The sequence below is a fragment of the Gobius niger genome (assembly GCF_951799975.1).
Source record: "Gobius niger genome assembly, chromosome: 14".
NCBI lineage: Eukaryota > Metazoa > Chordata > Actinopteri > Gobiiformes > Gobiidae > Gobius > Gobius niger.
Genome location: NC_136865.1, coordinates 24,682,479 through 24,704,071, shown reverse-complemented (window position 1 = coordinate 24,704,071; position 21,593 = coordinate 24,682,479). Strand labels below are relative to the sequence as shown.

Below are 21,593 nucleotides of genomic sequence, written 5' to 3'. Positions count from 1 at the left end.
ATGTCTGTGTCGTCGCTGCCCGAATGGAAACAGCTGCTGCTGGAGAGGAAGCGCCGGGACGAGGAGGCGCGGGAGCAGAGGGAGAGGCAGGAGGAGCAGAAACTGGCCAGCATGCCGGCCTGGAAACGAGGCATCATCCAACGCCGCAAGGCCAAACAGGAGAGTCCCTCAGAGGGGTGTCCCGTCGAGGCTAGGTCCCCGTCGGATGGACTCAGCGACACGGACAGTTCGGCTACTGTCAATCTGGGAAGCGACATATCCACGAGCCCCGATCCTGGAATGTGGTTGGATGGAGAGACCAAACAAGGAAGTCAAGTGTCCATAGAAACTATCGTCCCTGTTAATGAGAATCCATTTATAAGAATACTGAAAAAGAAGGGGAGAGAAGCGGAGATGTGTAGTCCGAAAGGTTACGAAGGGGAGGTGGGTAGAGGCAGAGACTTTGAGATAAAAGTTGATAAGTTTAGAGATTTGAGCGAAGGGAGGGATAAAGAGCAAAGCAACAAGCAACGAGAGGCCAGTCGGGATAGGAGTGCTTCGACTGAGAAAGATAGAAACCAAAAAAAGCAGGACAAGGAATATCTTAAAGTGAAAAAAGAAGATGAAGATAGGGACACCGACTCACCAAGCCCAGTGTATTCGCCGACCGTCCCGTGTCTAAGGACAATAAGGGCGGATAATATTATAATAATCGAGCAAGAAAGGAAAAGCAAAGCTGAGAGGAGAAGTAGATGGTGCGAGGGAGAGAGCAGTGAAGATGAAATCCAGAGTAAAAGAGGACTAAAGATGGATTTGAAGGAGATTTTAGCAGGAGGTGGGAGCGTCACAGAGATACGAGCTTCGGAGGTTTTGATCATCAAGCCACCGGAGGATAGAGTCAAAAATAGAGACGATGGCGAGAAGACTGACGGGAAAAGGGATGGGAGAGAGGGCAGGGAGCTTAGAGCAGACATGTCCTGGCTTAAGGAGAAAGCTAGGGAGTCCGTGAAGGAGAAAGAGCGTCCGTGGGGTCAAGCTACGGTGATCAAAGAGGACAGAAGGGATTCAGACGACAGCGTTTTTGTGGAAAAAGGTGGGAGGGTGAGCCAGCTGCTTAGCAAGTTCGGAGAGCACCATCGCAAGCCACCGTCTCGATCCAAAAGCTCGGAGAATCTAAAACCAAGTCAAATTTTAGGCGAGGATCTCGAGGAGGATGAGAGAGAGGATAGGAGATATGAACAGCTAAAGGGGGTTCCCAAAAGGTCGTTTAGCTTTTCGGACAGGGTTTTTAGCAGCAAGGAGAACGGTTACGAAGAGGAGGTAAGGGTTCGGGACAGGGCGTATTCGGAAAAGGCGCACTGGAGCGAGGTGGCGAGTTTGGGAAGAGATAACGTGGCGAGGATCAAAATGGGTTGCGCACGTTTGTTGGAGAAAGACAGATTCGCGAAGCACAGGCATTGGCAGAACAAGGAAAAGCAAAACAGGGATATTGGAGATGGGGAGGAAGGGTTCACGGTGGCCAGTGTCAAGAATGTGGAAGGGATCGCGTTTGCCAAGAGAGTTCCGATAAGGCAGGAAGGGCGATCGAGAGACAGGGAGGCAAGGAGAGAGCAGACTTTGTGTGTTGAGAAAGGTGCTAAACACGAAGGCCAGCACTTTGACAGCAAAATCCAAGCGTCTAAAACAATGGAAACAAACTATAGGCATGATTCTGCATTTAAGGACAGTCCAAGTTTGCTATGTACAGTTCAAGACAATGCAAATAGACATGGAACGACTTTGTCACAACAGAAAGAAGAAAGAGTAGGAGAAAGGCCACCAAAGAGTTCAGTTGAAGCAGCTAAGAACTCAGATGGGGCATCTTTAAACAATGGATCAGGAAGTCTAGATGCAAAAGCTTCCACAAGGATGGGGGTCCAATCGGCTCCCCTCGAAATTCAAATACCAAGGACGGTGTTTTACGTGGCCGAAGAAATGATGGAGAAGCAAAAGCCCGTTGAAGAAGGTGGGAGAGACATGGAGAGCGGGGATAGCTGGAAAGTTAGGAAGCCAGTGAGTCGCATAGAGTCTTTAAAAGAAAAAATCAGGCAGCAACAACAGGAAAACACGAAAGAAAAGGAGGCAAAAGTCGAGGATCATGAAGTGGAAGTTGCATGCAACAGTGCGGCTACGGCACCAATGGCAGAAGCAGAGACAGAACAGGAAGGTGAGAGTCAAATTGGGAAAAGTGCGGTCGAGGTGGAGAAAGAGGTAGAAGAGGTGGCTTTGCAGTCTGCCGTGCAAGCCGACAGCGTCACGAGGGAAGTCACCGTTTCGAAAGACAGCCCCCAGCTTCCTGATTCTAAGTCTGAAGCCACAGAAAGAGAGGAAGTTATAGAGAGCGGTGGTGAAGCTGCCACGGAGATCACCGGACAAGAGTCAGACAGCAGCGAGGAGGATGAAAAAGACGAAAATGATCCGGTGAATCAAGAGGACACTTTGAAGGAAGAAGATTTTACAGAAGAGGATTTGAAGGAATTGACCGTGAATTTAGAATCTGAAGAGTCTCTGTCGCCTTCGCCGCCAGATCCAAACTCTCTCGAAGACATGAGTCGGATATACAACTTGGAGACGGTTGGTTCGAGATCGGGACTCTGCCTACGGGACAGGGCAGCGGACATGCCACCGGTGCACCTCATTAAAATCAAACATCTTAATTCATCACAGGGAGAAAGCATTCAGAGTATACAACGCCAAATCGAGAACTTTAAGCTAAAAGAACAGGAAGCTGTCAAGTCTCAGGCGTCAACGAACTCTAGAGCGCAACATAGTCCAAAAGGGAGAATTTCCAAACAGGAAGATGCATCTAAAAAAGAGGATGCAGTTTCTAGTCCGCGAATGTCCCCAAAAAGGTTCAACTCTCCGGATCAAACCATCGAAATTAACTCGGCGATGTTGCGCTGCCAGTCGCCGGAAAGCGCGCTGAAAATTTTAGACCTGGCACCGACGCCCGTGTCCTCTCCCTGCTCCCCTTCGCCGGCTCAGTCTCCCAGTAATTCCCCGTCGCCGAGCCCGACCCCTACGGCTTTATTTACGATCAAAAGTGCAGCGGGAGGGCAAGTGAAAAGGGGCACGACCATAACCATCACACCGAAGAAGACGCAAGTTCAAGGGTCGACGGCCGCGAGGACGACAAGCCCCTCGACTGTCACGGCCGAACCGGCGAAAAAGAAGTATCCGAAAGTGGAGGAGATCGAGGTGATCGGAGGTTATCTCAATCTGGACAAATCGTGTCTGGTGAAGAACAAGGGGAAGCCAAAGAAGGTACATTTTGATTATTACTACTAGTCTTGCCCTTCTTCAGTGGGCCTATATTGAATGTGCAGTAGTGAAAAGACCTTGTCCGTGTATTATTTTGATGGATGTGAGCTTGCAGGCTAGTTTTTGTTGGCATTAATATGACAGTGACTCTGGAAAGTGACCCTGAATGGTGCTCTTAAACGCTTCCTGTGAGGAATTGGGGAAGAGAATGAGTTTGGACCACAAATAACAGCTTAAAAATGCTCACTTCCTCTTTCATTGCTGTAAACAAAACGAAACTACCAGGTATTGGGCCTTCAACCATTTTGCCACATAACAAATTATTCTTCAGAATCCAGACTAATCATCTAACAGACTACCTGTAATGATGTTTTGCAGTAAAAGGTTGGAATTTCAGAATGTTTTAGCTCTATTTTGAACACAATACATAACTAAATACCAATAAATCTGAGTTTAGTCGATCATTGTCTGAATAGAAGGCTGCACGTTCGAGCTAGGGGTACTTTGAGTAAAAATGAAGAATCTAAGGGGTCACGAGAAAAAAAAGGTTGGGAACCACTGCTCTCTAACATTTAAAGTAACGTTATGTGAGAAACTGCGGTTGGGATAGTTCATATACTGTATAGTTGGGATTCTACCCAAGACTCTTATTGGATTTTTCACAATTATTATGATATTTTGCTTTGAATAGCTGATTTTCAGTGCAGACAGATACAGAAAAACATGCAGGAGTGGACAGAGTGTATACATTTTTGTACACATGATTTTATTTTATATCTTTAAAGGCATATAACCTCTTCAGTGAACGGAGACAGTACATATTGTTTTCTAAATATTCAGTAAAATGAGCATATAAATGATATTCTTCTGCTAATGCTAGTTGGCTAATACTGCTAATACTGCTAATGCTGTTAATGCTACTTCTATCATACATTCTCCTCTACTGTGCACTCAAAAAAGGCAAACCTTTGCACCTAGTATTTAAGTTCATCAGTAAGAGCGAATGTTTGAAATGAATTTAGAAGTAAAAGCAGCCTCTTGAATACTACATTAGTTCTTGGAGGCAGGAGGGCAGAGCTAGTGCCAGGCTGAAGAACATCCCAGATCCCAGACTGAACTAAGCCGGTTAAAGCCTTATCAAGCACGACATCTTGATTCTCGCCATAAAATCCAACAGAGATCTACCCCATTTGCTCTGAACAGCCTCATTTAACTAATAGACTGACAAAGACGGGGAGTCTCGTTTCCTGGTTTCGTATTTTGCAGAAAGACAAAACCACAGAAATCATCCAAACTGAGCTGTTCTCCCAGACTTCTATTCAACAAATATTTATCTATTGCTTTTGTATTTTAATGGTTGCTTTAAAAACTTACAACTAAGGCAGTCCCAGACTTAAATGAAGACCTTGATAACTTGTGCTGTTTATGTTGTCGGTGTGAGGCAGTTTTCTTGCCAGTGTGCGGTGAACTGCTTGGAACAGGCCGAGGTGTTGTTATAAAACAAATGAGACTGAAATGTTTAAGTGTCGGTGGAAACAGTTCGTACTTTTACCCACTTCCTGCTTCAGACTTCACTTCCTCCAAACAGCCACCGAAATAAACACAATGCGCTGACTGTAGGACAAATTTAAATCTGTGAAGTTGACTCGTAAAATGTTACCGTGAGCAGCTGCTTTACAGGTTCAGCAGGATATCACTAATGCGGCCTAATTTCCATTTACCTAAAATCAGCAAAACAGATTTAACTGTCTTAACAATACACTTGAATGAATATGGTTTTGATAATGGGTGTGCTTTGCAGTTCTTTTTACTTTATCTTGCAGTATGTGCAGTAACAGTAGTAGCAGAAGGCAGCAGCATCAACAGTATTGTAGTTGAATAATTAGTTAAGATACCCTTGATTCATCTGCAAACATCAAGGCTTTGAGTCACTCTCTCATCTCTGTTACTGCCAGTAAATGTGGATTTGCAATTCGTTTAAACAAACTCTTTATTCCGTTCACTGTGTGCAATAATACTTGAGAGAAAACTGAAAAGTTAAATCTAATTGTAAATTCACTACATTCGCTTTCATACTGATAATAATGGATACAGAAAATCTTGTTGTTGATGGAATTTGCTGATTTTGCTCATTCAAATCATGATTTCCCTTTGTGTCTAGAAGTCCCATAATGGCCCTAATAGGACTGGGTACAGTTACATTTCCCCCCCCCCCAATACCATTTCTTGTTTTTCTTATTTATTATTTGATTTGACCTTTATTTAACCAGGAAAGTCCCACTGAGATTAGGAATCTGTTTTCCAGGGGAGTCCTGACCCCATAGAGGGAAACTGATACCGGTTTATGATAGCAATACCTGAAGGATACGTTTTTCGATACCTGTACTAAAATATTTGTTATCTAGAACCAGAAAACAGAACAATAATGTTCATTCATTACATAAAAGGCTATTAAGTAACTTCCTTCAATGCTGTCCCTGGACCCAACAAACATCAAACCCTAAAGATATGATATTTTTCTCAGTACCTGCTTGAGATTATTTTTTTTCTATCCGATACCAGTCATGTCTAAACTTTTTTTCTGATACCATCCTGGTATCGTCTAACGGTACCCTGCCCTATTCCCTCATGTCCAGGTGCACAGAGCTTTCCTTGCATAAACAGGTCAGTTTTAAAAGATCTGAAGACCCCTCAGCCTAATCCTTATCCGTCATTATTGGTGAAGTATTTACTCTCCCTTTCGCTTCATAAACACCTTGATCCTCAGAGTGTGTGATGGATTTGTGTTCGTTCACCACCTGTCGCTGCCGGGCGCCTCCCCCTCCCCCAACTCTCACCTCCTATGACTGCTTTCACTTATTTTATCATCACTTTCCCAGTCCTCAGACCCACATTCACTAACAAGTATAAGAAGTAAGAAGTATCTGAATGAAGTCTGTGAGAATCTTTTGAATTGTTGCTCTTCAACCTGAACTGAACTGTACAATTTTGCTTCTTGTTTGTTTTTTTGTTGAATTTCTAATGGGGCGTCTTCCTCTAGATAAATCAAATGCTACTCCTAATGTGATGGTTTGACATAGCCACAGTATACCCTCTCGCTGAAGCTGTAAATAGCTCGTCCTGAGTGTTTGGTTGTTCGTGGTGGAGCCGGTGTTGGTGCCCGCTGGGTTAACCTCTCCTAATCTGGTTCAGGGGCAGGATTAGTGTCCCGGGCTCCGGTTCACTTCTTTAGACCTGGACTTTTCCCTGCTCTCGGCACTGGTCTGTTTACTACACGGGTTCATTCAGTTAATTCTAGACACTGCTATAGCTGTTTCAAGGAGACGTCCTACAAGCTTTGAGCTGTTAAGGACGTGCCCTTGTCAAAGAACCTACCTGGAATAATAGTATCTGCAGAGTTCAAGTCTCCTCAAGTCCTCATTGTTGGAGTCAGAGTCAGTAGTGACTGCAGAACAATCTGAGTGAGGGGGCTTTTGACTTTTAAAGGGGTGCAAATAGACACCCTCGTCATTAAAATAAGGTTGATTGGACCCTTTTGCACTCCTGTAGAACAAGGCCTGATCAGAGTCCAAGTAACTTATGACTAGTCTGACTTATGACAGGTTTAAATGCTTTTGAAAATATGACTTATTTAGGCGGATTTACATCTGTTTAAAGTAATAATTATCATTTTATCTCAGTGAAGCAGCAAATTGATGAAGAAATGTTGGGATTATTTTTGTCAGACTTTTAGACATAGGTAGAGGTAAAGTTCCAGAGCAGTTTGACTCATTTCCCATACGTTTGCTAAGTAGGCTACGCTACGTCACAGCTCTACTTCCGGGTCCTGAGATGTGCGAGAAACCACAAAAAACTCTTTAATGCCACAATCAATAAGTATGTTCAGAATTACTGAACATACTTATTTATCCGGCCCATTAGCCAAAAAAGCTGTATCTACTGCTATAAAAGTAATATTTACCAAAACCGGTACACCCGGGTTAGCGGAGATAAATGCTAACGGCGCAGCAGCTATATGCTATCCCCGGAAGTAGTGACTTTAGTAAATATTACTATTCTAGCAGTAGGTGCGGCATTTTTGGCTAGTGAGTCTGAGAAATAAGTAGGTTCAGTAACTCTCCGTTGAGTTTCAGAAATATTGATGGTTGTTTTTAAGAGTTTTAATGTTTTTTTTTCCCTTGCATATTTGCTGGTCTGCTAGGACCCGGAAGTGGAAGTCATGGCGTCACACTTAACAAAGATATTGATATAACCTGGTTAGCATGGCAACAGTTAGAAATGGTTTGCCTCTTTCTATGTCACTTCCTGTCAGTGTCCAATAAGGAAATGAAACTATAAACTTTACTAAAAATGGTCAAACTAAAGACAACTTAGTACAATCTTTAGCAAAATCTGCGACAGTGGCGCAGATGGAAGGTCAGGGGTTCGAATCCCACCTCCTGAAAGTGCACACTGTCGTTGTGTCCTTGGGCAAGACACTTCACCCACATTGCCTCCAGTGTCTGCGTACATTGGTGTATGAATGTGGAACCTTGCTGTAAAGAGCTTTGAGTGCCTAATGTAGGTGGAAAAGCGCTATATAAGTTGAGACCATTTACCATATAGTTGTGTTAACTATGTTTTAGCAAAAATTGTGTCTAATGTGTCATATGCACTTTAAGTCCCCAGTCTGCAAGTGCGAGTCCAGGTCTGAGTCTAGACACTACGATGTAAAACCAAGTCTGTGTCCAGGCACAAGTCAAGAAAATGTCCTATTTTCCGAGTTTTGTTCACTCTCGAAGGGCCGTCCTATGAAATCTCATAGCATTCAAAACCATAATGTAAGCGATTGTGTACATTTTAGAGGTTGACAGTCCAAGGAAAGTGCAAGGCAAATCTGTCCAAGTCCTCTAGTTTATGTGGAGTCACGGAAATACATTTTAAAACAGGTCAGTATTTTGAGTAGAGTTTTTTCTGTGTGGAGTTTGCATACATGTTCTTCTAGGGCTTGCTCTCACCTTAAAACAAAGATTCTGAAACTCTGTCGACTATAGGACGAGAGTTCCTGCACTTCCTGGTTAAATAAAGGCCACATTATTGTTTCCTCCCTGACCTGCCCCTTGTTCCGCAGGTGAAGGTGTGTTTCTCGGAGGAGCGCCTGGAGCAGCTGTGCGAGTATCCCTCAGAGATGTCCATGTGGGCGGGTTCTCCGTACCCTTATGACCTGGACTGGACCGACCCGGACCTGGATCTGGATGAGGAAGTGCTGATGGAGACCGTGAGCGTCCCCAAAGCCACCCGCAATGTGGGCACCGCCACGGGACGAGGGCTGAGGATGGGAGCGTGCCACCCACTGCTCAAGAAACACAGTGTTTGATTATTTTGGTTGTGATGCTATCTTTAAAGATCTTTTAGAGGGACATGTTGCAAATGGTCAGAGCTGGACTCAAACTTATTACTTTGAGGCAATGTGCGCATCAACCCAACCCCTGTGCCATTGGGGTTGTTATTGTCAAAAGGTACCACAACAAGAACTGGATTTCAAAATTTAAGATAAGACTTTAGTTTGTGACACTGACAAACCGATGGAGAAGAGACTCAAACATTGATTGATTGATTGATTGATTGTGTATGAGCTGCTGCTCTACGACTGAGCCATAAGGAAACACACAAGTGACTTCACTGGTAAACTTTGAACTGAATGGATTAGCAATCAGGTCAAGAGTCGTAACATCGCTAAGAAGAATCTTCATTGAACAGGAAACAACATGGACAGTGTTTTTCTTACATTATATTTGCACCAAATCCTGTTCTTGCTTCAGGACTGGTTTTATTAATTCAACTTTTGTTTAATTGGTGGCACTTTTCTCTAAATTTTTACACATTTGTTACAATAAGAGAATTATATTTAACTTTACTTGCAGCTTTAGTTCAAAACTTAAAACTGACTCATGTGCTTTCTGTGCACACACATCAAATTTATATTTGGGCAGAAGATGTATGCAATATTGTTTCACTTTTCTAATACTGTTTTTGAATGTTGATTCTAAATTCTATTTTTGTGTAAGAAAATGTGTACAGTATAGTTTCTTCAGTTCAAATAGAAAATATCTATAGAGCTTACTATAAAGAATGTATTGTTTGTTTTGGTACATTTTGAAAAAGGTTTATGTAAAAAAAAAAAAAGATCACTTGTCTATGTAATGTTCGATAAATATAAAGTATTTTAGTTTCTTGAATGTGATGTGTTGCCTCCACATGACGTGAAGTTTACGTCATATAGATTTATAACGTAAGTGATGGTTGTGTCATCTGCTCTCAGTGCCTGCTGAATCCACCCAATCTGATGACACAAGCACCATTACAATAAAGATATTTCTAAATGTTTTAGACTTATTCAGCCTCCTCCCTATGGGACGGGGGCAGTGCAATGAATGTGTTCAGAATGTGACGGGTTTCTATGGTTTTGTAACTGAATTGTAACTGCACAACTTGGCTATGTAACGATCCAAAGCAAAACTCTGGGACAACTCTGGACTCTGCATCTGAACATTTGTCAATATCTAGCATTTATTTTTAAGTTGGATTTTCCAGAAACTAACAAAGTGCATGCACATTTTTGAACTTTGTATTTCGAAAACACTGGTTTCAAGGAATAAATATTAAAATTCAACATCACAACATGTGTCGCTCTTTCAACTCATTTCAAGATAAGCTGTCTTGTTTTTGAAGGTTGTGCACAGTACATGTAAAAGATGCCAGTAATATTTCTGTATGTTTTGGCACCATCTCGTGGCGAAAAGCGGGTAGCGCAGGAAGCAATCGGAAGTGACGAAACAAAACACGCGCTGGCGCTGCTTCGTTGAAATCGCTTCACGATGACTTCTTTAAAATAATACTTTGAAATCGCTCAGATCTTGGGGCAACTTTGTGACCGGACCAGCTGAAGAGGGATTTATTTACTGAGGTGAGAAACTGTTAATGATTCATGCTAATTGGTTAGTTTACCGCTTTACCGTCGCTCAATGGAAATCTCTCTTTTGTTTTGGGCCTAGCATCTTTAGCTACACAGCACAATCTCAGTCATATTGCGCTTTTAGTTTGATGGGCTTTTCTCAAAAAGAGTCTATGAAAGTCCTTACAGGTTAAATTGGCATAACAGGACAATTTTAAGAAACATATTGTGGCTCATTCACGTTTGTTGTCCAAAAGATGACCAGCTTATTTTTTATCGGAGTTCACGTTATGTTTTTAAAATGTATTTTCTTTTTTAAGTCTAACGGTGCAACTGACACATCTGCAATGAAGGCTAACGGCAGTACACATTGCAGTACATTTCAGGGCGACGACAAATAACTTTACATGCATTACTTTGATCAATTATTTAGCCTTTCTTTACATATTTACATTTGTCAACAAAATTTCGTATTATTTTGAAAGAAGCAGATTCTTGTTGGTGGGGGGTTAAAGTGATAGTCTGGAAGTCTAAATGTTTAAACAAATTGTATAAAATGTGCAAAATCGAGCACCTCATCTTGCATTATATACATATACATATTATTTTTTAGTAAAGTCCCTCCTTCCAGGATCTCAGACACCACTCAGAGTCCAGTATCCTCCCGCTTTGACCAATGAGACAAGCTTTTCCTGTGAACCGGCCTGTCAGGTCCAATCAGGAGGGAGGGGGAGGAGCTTGATTGTTTACGTTTTGAAAATTCTGTTCCTTCTCTCCTCATTTTGCAAACTTACAGACTATCACTTGATGTTTGGATCTGTAGGGGGTGTCAACTCTCTCTCTCTCTCTCTAAACTTTGGAAAAGGTTGTTCAGGAATGTGATGTCATATCGCTAAGCATTATGGGATTAGCAGCAATTGTAAACTAACGGAGATTTTAAAAGTTAAAAATACTGGAGTTATTGTTCACATTAAAACACTTGGACACCCCAGTGTGTTAGATGTATTTACCAGCAGCTAACGGAGTTGTTCCACGGCTCTTTTCTCCACTTTTTATACTGTTTTTAGCTAATGTTAGTCAATGGAAATGTATGTTAACAGCTGCAAAGATGGCGGATCTCCATGGTAACTGTGAATTTCCCGAAGTCTTATAGAGTTAACCCTGATATCCTAGCCATCCCTCCAGGTCATTCCTCATCCCGTATTATCTGCATCATTTACTCCACTTTCAGCTCAGTGATGGCGGCATCGTTACCTCCGAAGCCTGGGATGCCCCCTCAGCCTCAGCAGCACTTGCCCCTCGGAGCTGCCCCCGCCCCGGGACAGCAGCAACAACAGCAGCAGCAGCAGCAGCCGGGCGCCATGAGGGAGATCTCCCCCGTCTTCCTCTGTCGAATCGGACAAGAGACGGTCCAGGACATCGTGTCCAGGACCATGGAGATATTTCAGTTCACACGCGCCACACAGGTACCGGCTACACGGGGAAACATCTGACCTTTTTAAGTTGTGCTCGTGTAACTTCCATCATGGGGTTTTTATGGTGTAATAGTCTAGTCAATTTACTAGCAAGGCACAGCTTACACCTTCTTTTCTGTACATTTTAACCCTCGCCACCAAGTGCATTTTCTCCAGGTCAGCTCAGGTCTCAGGTCACCGCCTAAAGGCCAGGTTAACGCCTCATTTGGATGGGGTGTCTTGTTGTACATGCTGCACTGTTTGTATATGTGTGTGCTGTATGTCATGTTTTGTATATGTTTACTGTATGTCATAGTACTCATGTATGTTCTGTGTTGGTGGTATGTAACCCCCTGGGACTGCGGATGGAAATTAGCTCTGAGGTAGATCCGGGATATTTACAGGACTAGTCCGGGACTAGTTGTCTAGTCCTGTACAATGCACATGGTCTGTTCATTAATGTGCATTGTCCCATTGAAATAAATTATTAAATGAAATTAAAATTTGAAAGCTTAGACATCACATGTTGATCCGGGTTTGTAACTTTTTTGTGGCTTTTTCAGTCACGTTTTCATCGCTTACGTCTTCGTCACTCTTTTGTTGCATTTTCACCCTTGTTTTTGACGCTAGTTTTTTTTCAAGAAGCTTTTAGATTTGGGTAAAGCCAGAACTGGAGAAAATGTGCTCGGTTCAGGTGGGGATGAAGGGGTTAACAGAAGGAGTAGGAAAATGATGCATAATAAACACAATTTTGGATTAGTTGATTTGCGATTTACTCATTTGTCAAATCTCTGTGCCACCATTTTTTTTTTTTCTGTTCATGGAGTTTGGGACATTTCAAGATACTTTTAGGACCAACTTGAATAACTAAAATGTCTATACTGAGTTTTCTTCCATCTGATAAGTTTTGATCTTCAGCATGGCTCCCATTCCTCTGTGACTGATGTCTGTAGCTCTACGCCGTCACTCTTCATTATCATCTGCAATAATGTCATAAATTCGAATTAGTAAACCTGCTGAGCCCGCGGTGTCCGGTCCGTGTGGATGTTGACCGGTGTGTACAGCGTTGCTCTGCCCTCTGTCAGGTCTCATTTGCCCGGACTTCGCTGTTTATTTCACCTGTCAGCTCCGGTCTGACTCAACCTCCTCCCTCCACCTGATCCGAGGCCGTAATTGTCTCGCTCACAGTGTAACTTCTCGGCTTGTCAGAGATTATTAGGATGAAGTAGTGCTTTGAATCTGTTGTGTGTGTAAACATCATACATTACATTACAAGTTCCTTCACTCAAACTTCAACGCAGCAGCATCAACGCAAGATACAAAAGAAACACATACTTTACTGTAGAATTGACCATTTGATTTGATTTACCGCTTGCCCTTTACCACCACTAACTAATTTGCTTGTTTTTCCGCAGCTCCCCAATGGAGTGACGCAGAGCCAGGCCGTGTACCAGGACCGGTTTGGGAAACTGCAGGAGCACCTGAGACAGCTGGCTCTTCTGTTCAGGAAACTGCGGCTGCTTTACGAGCGCTGTGTCGAGATGACCTCCGACCTGCAGGAGGCGCCGGCGGAGGTCAGAGCTCAGAAACATTCAAAACAAATCTTAAAGAAAGAGCTATGCTGATGTGTTTGTCATGGTTGCAGCATGTGCCGTACGTCGGAGAGGAGCTGATGTCGGTCAAAGTTGAGCCCTGCAGTCCGGCCATCGTTCAGGAGAGGAAAGAAGTGTTGGAGGTTTGCTTTACTCATTACCTACACGACTGTTCCAAAGTTTGGGGTCACCCAGGCCAGTTCTATAGCTTTTCTAATCAGCACAACATAATTGCATGAGGGTTTTCTAATCATCATTAGGCTTAAACATGATGAGGTAACACAATATGCAATTACAAGACTGGAGCGATGGTTGCTAGAAATGAACCTCTGTACTCCTATGTAGGTATTCCATTAAAGCATACATGTCAAACTCGAGGCCCGCGAGCCAAATCCGGCCCACGAGATGATTGATTTCGATTTTTTTGTGGCAAATGACTTCGAACAAAGGTAGGAAGCCATGAAAGCTTAAAAAATGCGGATTATATCAAATAATAAAAAGTAGTGGCAGCACGGTAGCGCAGCGGTTAGTGCTCTCGCTTCACAGCTAGAAGGTCCGGGTTCGATTCCCACCAGGGACGGGGCCGTTCTGTGTGGAGTTTGCATGTTCTCCCCGTGTCTGCGTAGGTTTCCTCCGGGCACTCCGGTTTCCCCTACCACTAAAAACATGCACAATAGGCCAGAATGAATGATGTGTGTGAGTGAATGTATGGTGGTGTCAGAGGGTCCGTTGGCGCAGACGTGTGTAGTCGCGAAAGCGCCTCTGACAGTCTCCCCCAGGGGAAACTCAAGCTACAAACGTAGCTTTCCACCACCGAGTATGGAGTGAATGTACAATTGTCTCATGTAAAGCGCTTTGTGACCATGTCTGTGAAAGGCGCTATATAAATAAAGATCTTCTTCTTCTTCTTCTTCTAGTCAAAATATACTTCTATCAAAACAGACTTTCTGCTTCGGGCCCGACCAACACTATGTTTACATTTTTTGCCCCCACGACACCCCTGCAGTAAAGATTCAAAAGATTTTATTGTCAATTCATATGAAGAAATTTTTGTGCAAGGGGTGGAAGCCCAGGGAGGGCAGGGAAGGGAGGTAGTTCAGCTTCCTGATAGCCTGGTGTATGAAACTGTTATTCAGTCGACTGGACCTGGCCCGTGGATTCCGCTGTCTCGTCCCTTAAGGCATTACCTTGAAGACTGTGATGGGTGCGAGAACATGTCCTTAATCACCCGTTTCCAGCTAACAACGTCGTTCACCACATTAACAACGTCTAGACTGTATTTATGATTAATGTAATCTTATCCTCATTGAAAAAACAGTGCTTTTCTTTCAAAAATAATGACATTTTAAGTGACCGACCGGTAATGTTAGTGAATATCTCGCTCAATTTAAAGGAGACATGTCATGCAAACAGCTTTTTTGAGCTTTTAACCTTGTTAGAAACTTGTTCCCTCATCCATAATCACCCTTGCAGAAGCAGTTTGCTTCATTAATGCCCTTTAAATGCAGTTTGCACGGTGCCATAGATGTGTTAGCATGCCGTGTGCAAAATAAAGAAATACATTTAAAGTTTTTTTTTACCCTGTGAGCTAATTGTACAAAACAAATTGTAAATATGCGACTTGTTTTAGTGGAGTTCAGAACATATTTTACACATATCAGAACGAAAAGATAATTTGTTTCAATGTTTAGTAAATGTAGAAATGTTGAAAGCCTTTGGTTTGAGGTCCCTGCTTTACACAGACAGTATCTATCTGCTGACTTGAATTCCCAAAGGCTAAAGATGCTATAATAAATTACTATATAATGGCAGTGTTTTGCCTGTAAAATGCCCTCACAATAACAGCCCAGTTCAGTTGATGAGTTTTGAAACTCCTGGATACCGAAGAGCTTACACAAATAAAGCCTCAGTATTTGGTAAAAAGGGAAGTTTCTAATTTTCGTTGTACTTTGTAAAAAAAAAAAGCTGTGGATAAATATATTGAAATTGGGAGTTTTGCTTGACGATACCTGTCATTCGCCTGTAGAGGGCAGTATTGATCCAGTCCCAGATGCAATCAAACGCTGGGAATTATCCGTAGCCTTTCAGATTGGATTTGTTGGGTAAACAGTGCAGTGGGACTCGGTGAGCAGGAGATTTCAGGCAGGTTAGGAAATCGCCATAAGGCAGCCGAGAGCAAAGAGCAGAAAATCCTCGCCCTGGGCCAAATGTCTGTTGCAAACTGGTAACTGTTCGCTGCAATTTGTAGCTGTAAGTAAAAGTACAGTAATCCTGATGTTGTACTGCAGGTATGTCAACTATATGAACTATATCTATCCATATCAGGGTTTCTGCAGGGCATTAAAAGTCATTAAATTAATCAAGGCTTATTCAATTAGACTCAAACAGGCATGAACTCTAAATTTCTGGAAAAATTATGACATTCCCTCGATGCTCAAGTCTAGACATGATCTTCTAAAACTCAGCTGCAGTTTTGGATTAAATTGAACGCATTTATTTAGCTCAACGGTTGCTAATTTTTCCAATCCTTTCCTCTGTTTGTCTGTATAAATACATTTGCCTTGCTTTGCATTTAGGCTAAGCTAGATTTATGTTCGAGTGTCAAGTCGTATTCATTAATAAAAACAAAATATCCTCACATAATTTGGCATGCAAATCTATCATTCTAAATATACCGAACTCTTAATAAATAATAATGATGAAGGGAAGTTGTTCAAAGGGAAAGCTAAACGCTCACAATATTGTATTGCATAATCGTCACCGTAATCTTGAGAACAGTTGCTGTGGCCTGTATACGGATTATGATGTCTTGTCCGTTTGCAGAAAGTGCGGCAGAAAAACCAGGAGATGAAGGTTTTGATGGATCAGATGAGGAACCTGCTGTGGGACGTCAACGCCATGTTAACGCTACGGAAATAACAAATCTCACCCAAACGTATTCGTCCAAACAATAAGACTTTTTCTACTAATGGTGAAAGAGGGATTCGCCGCCACGAGTTTTGTTTTGTCACTTTCGGTATGTTCATCTGTTTTTTTGAGTGCTCGACTACAAAGCAGAGTTTGGGTTTAGGGCTGTACAGTGCAGGTATTTTCGGGAAAGTATGATGTGAAACAGTTTGAAACTCTCTTTTCTGAAATGCCAAGATTGCTTTGGAAGATTACCTCACCTTATATTTCTTTGTGACAAACCTCCTCCACTTGGTTTCATTTAACTATTGCTCCCAAACTCAGGAGTGCAGTTAGGAATATATCTATATATTACACAACTCTAAAGAATAAACTGACGTCTCTACACCTGCACCAGGGGCGCTACTAGACCTAAAGTTATAGTACGGCACAGGCCCCCTATTGAAAGTGAAGCATGAGTATTTTATTAGTATATTATCACCTCCACTATCCCTCTATTCCTACATATAACACTGCCTATTTGTTGATCTTTATTTGGAAAAAAATCTTTCTGATCTGTTTCTGTTGCAGCTGAAGACACAAAATGAACATTTTTACTGAAGCATGACTGATGTACAGGGGCCTTCACCCTAGTAAAAGTGGTCTAGCTGCACCCCTGAGATTAGAGTTTCTTTATTGTCCCTATAGGAAAACTGTCCTCTGTGTTTGACCCGTCGTTTGATGCTACTGGGTCAACCTGTCAGGAGCAGTGTGCAAACACAATGTGAAGCCCCGGTAAAAAAGGCACACAGTCCAGGAATCAAACCAGGGTCTTACTGTAAACAGAGACAACTAGGGCTGGGTACTGTTACATTAATTTTTTTTTTTATACCATTACTTTAAAGGAACGGGCCACTGTTTTTCCATACTGAGATATGTTCTTACCTGAGCTTAGATGAGTTGATATGTACCTGTCTGGTCTTTGTGTGTGCCCATGAAAGAGTGAGGTCGCTTCTAATTTCAACCCTCTTTGGTCGTTTTGCGCCACTGAGCGCACGCACAAAGACCAGACAGGTACGTATCAACTCGTTTAAGCTCAGGTATGAACATATAACAGTATGGAAAAACGGTGGCCTGTTCCTTTAACAATACTTGGTTTCCATAGCAATACCTGAACGATACTGTTTTCTTGGACCAACGGCTTCAAAACCTGGATTAAAAGACTTTATCAGTACCTGCTTTCAATACTTTTTATATTTACAAAACCTGTCATACTTAATCTCTAACCCCCATCTTTTCTCCAGTTCAGCTTTAGCTAAATCTAAAAGCTTACAGCCTATAAGGCCAAAGTAATGCTTTGTTTAAAAGCCTAAAAAAACAAAAATCTAAATGGATCTTTTTCCTTGTGTTTGCCGCTTTGCCGTCACTTTTTTTTGACATTATTTCATTGCTTTTTTGTCACGTTTTCATCCTCGTTTTCGTCGCTTTTTTCAAGAAGCTTTTATTAAGCTTTTGGTTCAGGTGGGAGTTTAAAGGTTTTTTTCCATACTGGTATCATTTAACGCTACCCAGCCCTAGAGACCGAACGCATCACAATCTACACTTCATTGAAAAGATTTGAACTTTTCTAAAAGGATTCTTGCTCTATTTGATCACTCCTTTGAGAATCCGATTTATACTTTTGTTTTTTTTTACTCTTCTTGAAAATGTCTCTTCCTTTCACACATGGCAGCTTGACTCATACCTGACATGCATGTTTTTGTATTGTACTGTGAGCTAAAGTCAGTTGTGCCTCAGGTCAATAACATAGCTCCACTGTCACGGTGGTTTTTCCCCCGTTGCAAGCTTTGAATTAAAAATAAAATAAAATACCTCGCCCTGTTCACTGAGCAACGGATCTGATCGCTCTGTTTACAATAGAGACAATTGCTCTTAATACGCCCCCGTAGACCGAAACAGACGTAAATCAGCGCGTTGGCAGCTACATCTCAGGTGCCTGCTTCATGTTCAGTGACTGCGTGATTATTCTAATGGTTTTCTGATACAACACCTGCGCGCCCCGGGACAACGGAGGATCGACTGTAAATGTATTTTTGTAAACTTAAAGGGAAACTTGTTGGGACACCTCTTATTTTGTACAGACTTCACGTTTTCTAATAAAAATATGAATGGTAAATATGAATGGTGTGATTGTGATTTCATCCAAGGATGCAAGACGAAAGCAGATACAGGTTGAGATGGTGAGATGTACGAGAAGTGTTACAGTAATGGTAGACGTAGTAGTTGTATTTATTCTTTTGATTAAATTAGCTTGAAATCCCGCGATCTAGTGAAGTCATTAAATCAATTGAGCCAAAATTAAGGCCTTAAAGTGCATATGACTCATTAGACACAATTTTTGCTAAAACATAGTTAACACGGTGATATTTAAGATTTTGCAAAGGATTGTAGTATTAGTTTTGTATTAAGTTTGGCCATTTTTGTGATGTTTATGGTTTCACTTCCTTATTGGACACTGACAGGAAGTGACAGAGGAAGGTAAACAATTTCACTGTGCAACCATGTTATGTCAATGGGAAATGAGTCAAACTGCTCTGGAACGTTGCCTTCGTCTATGTCACTTCCAATTGAAAATTCAAAGATTTATTTGTCAATTAATTTCACAATGAATTGAAATAGATCATTCTCTCGTCCTTGTTGTGGAGCAGGGGGTGGGGTTAAGGGCTGGAAGCGCAGGGAGGGCAGGGAAGGGAGGGAGTTCAGCTTTGCGATAGCCTAGTGTATGAAACAGTTCTTCAGTCGACTGGACCTGGGCCGTGGATTTCGCAGTCTCCTCCCTGAAGGCATTACCCTGAAGAGACTGTGTGACGGCTCTGCGGCGTCGGTCTGCAGCTTAAAAGAAAAGAAACCTTTCTGCCCAACATTTCTCCATTAAAATTGCCGCTTCACTGAAATAAAATGATAATTATGATGCTATCCTTCTAAATAAGTCATTTTCAAAAGCATTAAAACCAGTCATATGCACTTTGAATGTCATTAAAAAGCATCAATCTGGCTATTTTTTCTGAATATGTTTCTGCAAAGATTTGTATGAGCTACAAAAATTCTGATCTGAAACACATTCATAGTTTTGTTCACAATTTTATGCCCAATTCATCAAACAGAGGAATAAGCCGAATATCGAAATTCCCCATATTCCTCTGCTTGATGCAATTTTTATTATGTTTGTGCCATTAAATGAAGTATTTGGGAATTAGAAAGGCATTAAATCTGACTTGTTGCTACCTACATAAACCTTGATCTAGTGGGCCACGGCCTGTTCTTCACCTAACAGAGATGATGAATTGTTTTGGTGGTTTTTGAGTCAGCCTTATGCCCAGGGGTGCCCTAGGTGCGGCCCTCGGGCTTCTACACATCGCCAGAGATGCTCATTTTTACTTCAAGTTTTATATTTACCAGTACAGTACAGAAACTTACTTTTTTGTGAGACATAGCTGGCAATATTGTTCCAAGTCCAAATAAAGGCGTGGGGAATGACTTAAACCCCTCTTTAATGCACCCAGTTCTTTCCACTTGACTGCATTGACCACCGATCTGTGGCCATCCATGAAAAAGTTTACTACTATACACTAAAAACAAGGTCAAACTGATTTTTTTTTTCCATTTCGAATTTTATATTTTCCTGTGAGTCATGTATTATCACATTGAACGTGAGTCCTGAAGCTACACCATTTTCCACTTTTATGCTTAGATACTTAAAGGGCCTAGATGCAAGTTGGGCATTTTATACTCACTACTGCCACCTCAGGTCATATGTGTAACTGCGCCTTCTATACTATATTCCAAGTTACTAGCTGAGTAAGCTAAACTTTGTGTGTTTGGGAACCCTAACCATTTAAAGTTTTCTATTGGACGACCCCAACATCCCCTTTGTTAATGTTGAAACCTCAATATTGTGTGAAATTAACGAGTTGTCTTTGGGATGTTTACTCCTTTAGTAAAGAATTTAAAGACAAGAAATTGGTCCTGCTTTTGAGATATTTCCATCATTTTGACTGAAAAACAAACATATATTGACCGTCTTCATGTATTTCCAACCAAATCCATGGCAACCTGCCTTTAAACTCTACAGTTGTAAAGTTTCATGAGATGGAAATGAAATATTTACCCAACCCACAGAAAGACGCAGGTGTTTGCTTTTATAAACTTTATTCATTTTACAGATCAACCATTTTGAGACGTCTGTTCCCTTAGTAACAGTCCCAGCACAGTCTCCGCCATTCTCAACACCAAAGCACCTCTGGCATTGTCGCCGCAACACTTTTCACTTAGAGATGTGTCCATATTTTCGATTTTATTCTATAGAAATGCTCCTTTCGACAGCTGGGTGCCCGATTTCAAGGTCGCCGAAACTGTCCACCATTTTCCCGGGTTGCAGTTTGAGTCCAGAGCAGTCCGCCAGGGTCTGTCTCATGATTGCACGACATAAAGCAGTTCATTGTCAACTTCAAGGCAACGGAGCGGGCGCCAATGGTCCCTCTAGGTCTTTATTTTCTTCATGCTTTCTCCAGATCCTTGTATTTCTTTCGGAGGACGGACACTTGGTCTTTGAAAAGCACCGGATCCAGGCGAAACTGCGAGTGCACCAGCGGCATGTAGCCAAACCAGTTGGCGAACGTGTTCACGCACTCCTGACGCTGGTTAAAGTGTTCAGGGTTGGCCCACGGGACGCTTTTGGTTCCCTGAAAAAGACAGAGGATGATGATCAGTTTTTATATGAGCTGAAAAAATAAATAAAGCCATGTTAACAGTTATTGGTTTTAAAGCTATGAAACAATGAAAGTTGTGGATTAAACTCATTCCTAACTAACATCCCAATTCTTCAAAGAGATGAGTTTGTGAGCATATTTCACATCTTTCAGGGTGAAAAAGATCATTACTGCCAAACAAAAATAGTTTGTCTGTATAAAATCAATGTTTCGGTCCTAGACCTTCATCAGGCGAATTGACCAATTTGCCTGTGAAGGTCTCAGAACCGAATTGTTGATTTTATCCAAACAAACTTTAGCAGCATCCGGAAATTATCTTTTTATGTATGAACCCTATCCAGAGAAGGTCAAGAAGGTCCCCGGTTTGTTTCAACGTTCTCCCTGTGTCTGGATGGGTTTCCTCCGGGTGCTCCGGTTTCCCTCATCAACCAAAAACATGAACAATAGGTTAATCCCTAACCTAGTGATTCTGACTGTCCGTCTGGTTTGACATCAGAGGACAATTTTCCCTATGGGGGCAATAAAGAGTACCTTAACCTTAAAGCAGTACTAAGAAACTCTTGCCCCTAGAGGCCATAAGCGCCACTGCAGGTGTCGTAGAATGTTGCGTTTTTTTTACTCATTAATTGTCCGTCAGAGTTAATACTACGCTGACAGAAAAGACAAAAGGAGAGAGGGA

General features: G+C 41.9%; 3 protein-coding genes across 3 annotated transcripts in view; 2 read left to right on the top strand and 1 right to left on the bottom strand.

The window, feature by feature from the left end:
• Positions 1 to 9,169, top strand: ppp1r18 (protein phosphatase 1, regulatory subunit 18; the record flags this gene model as incomplete). The annotated part of the gene is made up of 2 exons (XM_079570417.1): positions 1 to 3,282; positions 8,390 to 9,169. The coding sequence occupies 2 exons, from the start codon at positions 1 to 3 to the stop codon at positions 8,633 to 8,635; spliced, it is 3,528 nt and encodes a 1,175-aa protein (XP_079426543.1). The 3' UTR covers positions 8,636 to 9,169.
• A 930-nt stretch (positions 9,170 to 10,099) lies between these two features.
• LOC306973545 (mediator of RNA polymerase II transcription subunit 30) lies at positions 10,100 to 16,284 on the top strand. Its single transcript, XM_079570467.1, has 5 exons — positions 10,100 to 10,225; positions 11,445 to 11,679; positions 13,083 to 13,241; positions 13,313 to 13,402; positions 16,083 to 16,284. Exons 2-5 carry the CDS (start codon positions 11,452 to 11,454, stop codon positions 16,176 to 16,178), a joined length of 573 nt encoding a protein of 190 aa, XP_079426593.1. The 5' UTR covers positions 10,100 to 10,225; positions 11,445 to 11,451; the 3' UTR covers positions 16,179 to 16,284.
• A 4,041-nt stretch (positions 16,285 to 20,325) lies between these two features.
• Positions 20,326 to 21,593, bottom strand: part of ext1c (exostoses (multiple) 1c) — a 147,976-nt gene continuing 146,708 nt past the window's right edge. The window contains exon 11 of the mRNA XM_079570925.1: positions 20,326 to 20,887. Coding sequence (XP_079427051.1) covers positions 20,702 to 20,887 — 186 coding nt within the window. The 3' untranslated portion in view covers positions 20,326 to 20,701. The remainder of the gene's footprint in view (positions 20,888 to 21,593) is intronic.

Bases quoted from the DNA above. Each gene is read 5' to 3' on its own strand.
- LOC306973545 (XM_079570467.1), top strand. From the start codon at position 11,452: ATGGCGGCATCGTTACCTCCGAAGCCTGGGATGCCCCCTCAGCCTCAG. The intron at 13,242-13,312 runs GTCAGAGCTCAG...TCATGGTTGCAG, and splicing joins TGCAGGAGGCGCCGGCGGAG to CATGTGCCGTACGTCGGAGA. The intron at 13,403-16,082 runs GTTTGCTTTACT...GTCCGTTTGCAG, and splicing joins AGAGGAAAGAAGTGTTGGAG to AAAGTGCGGCAGAAAAACCA.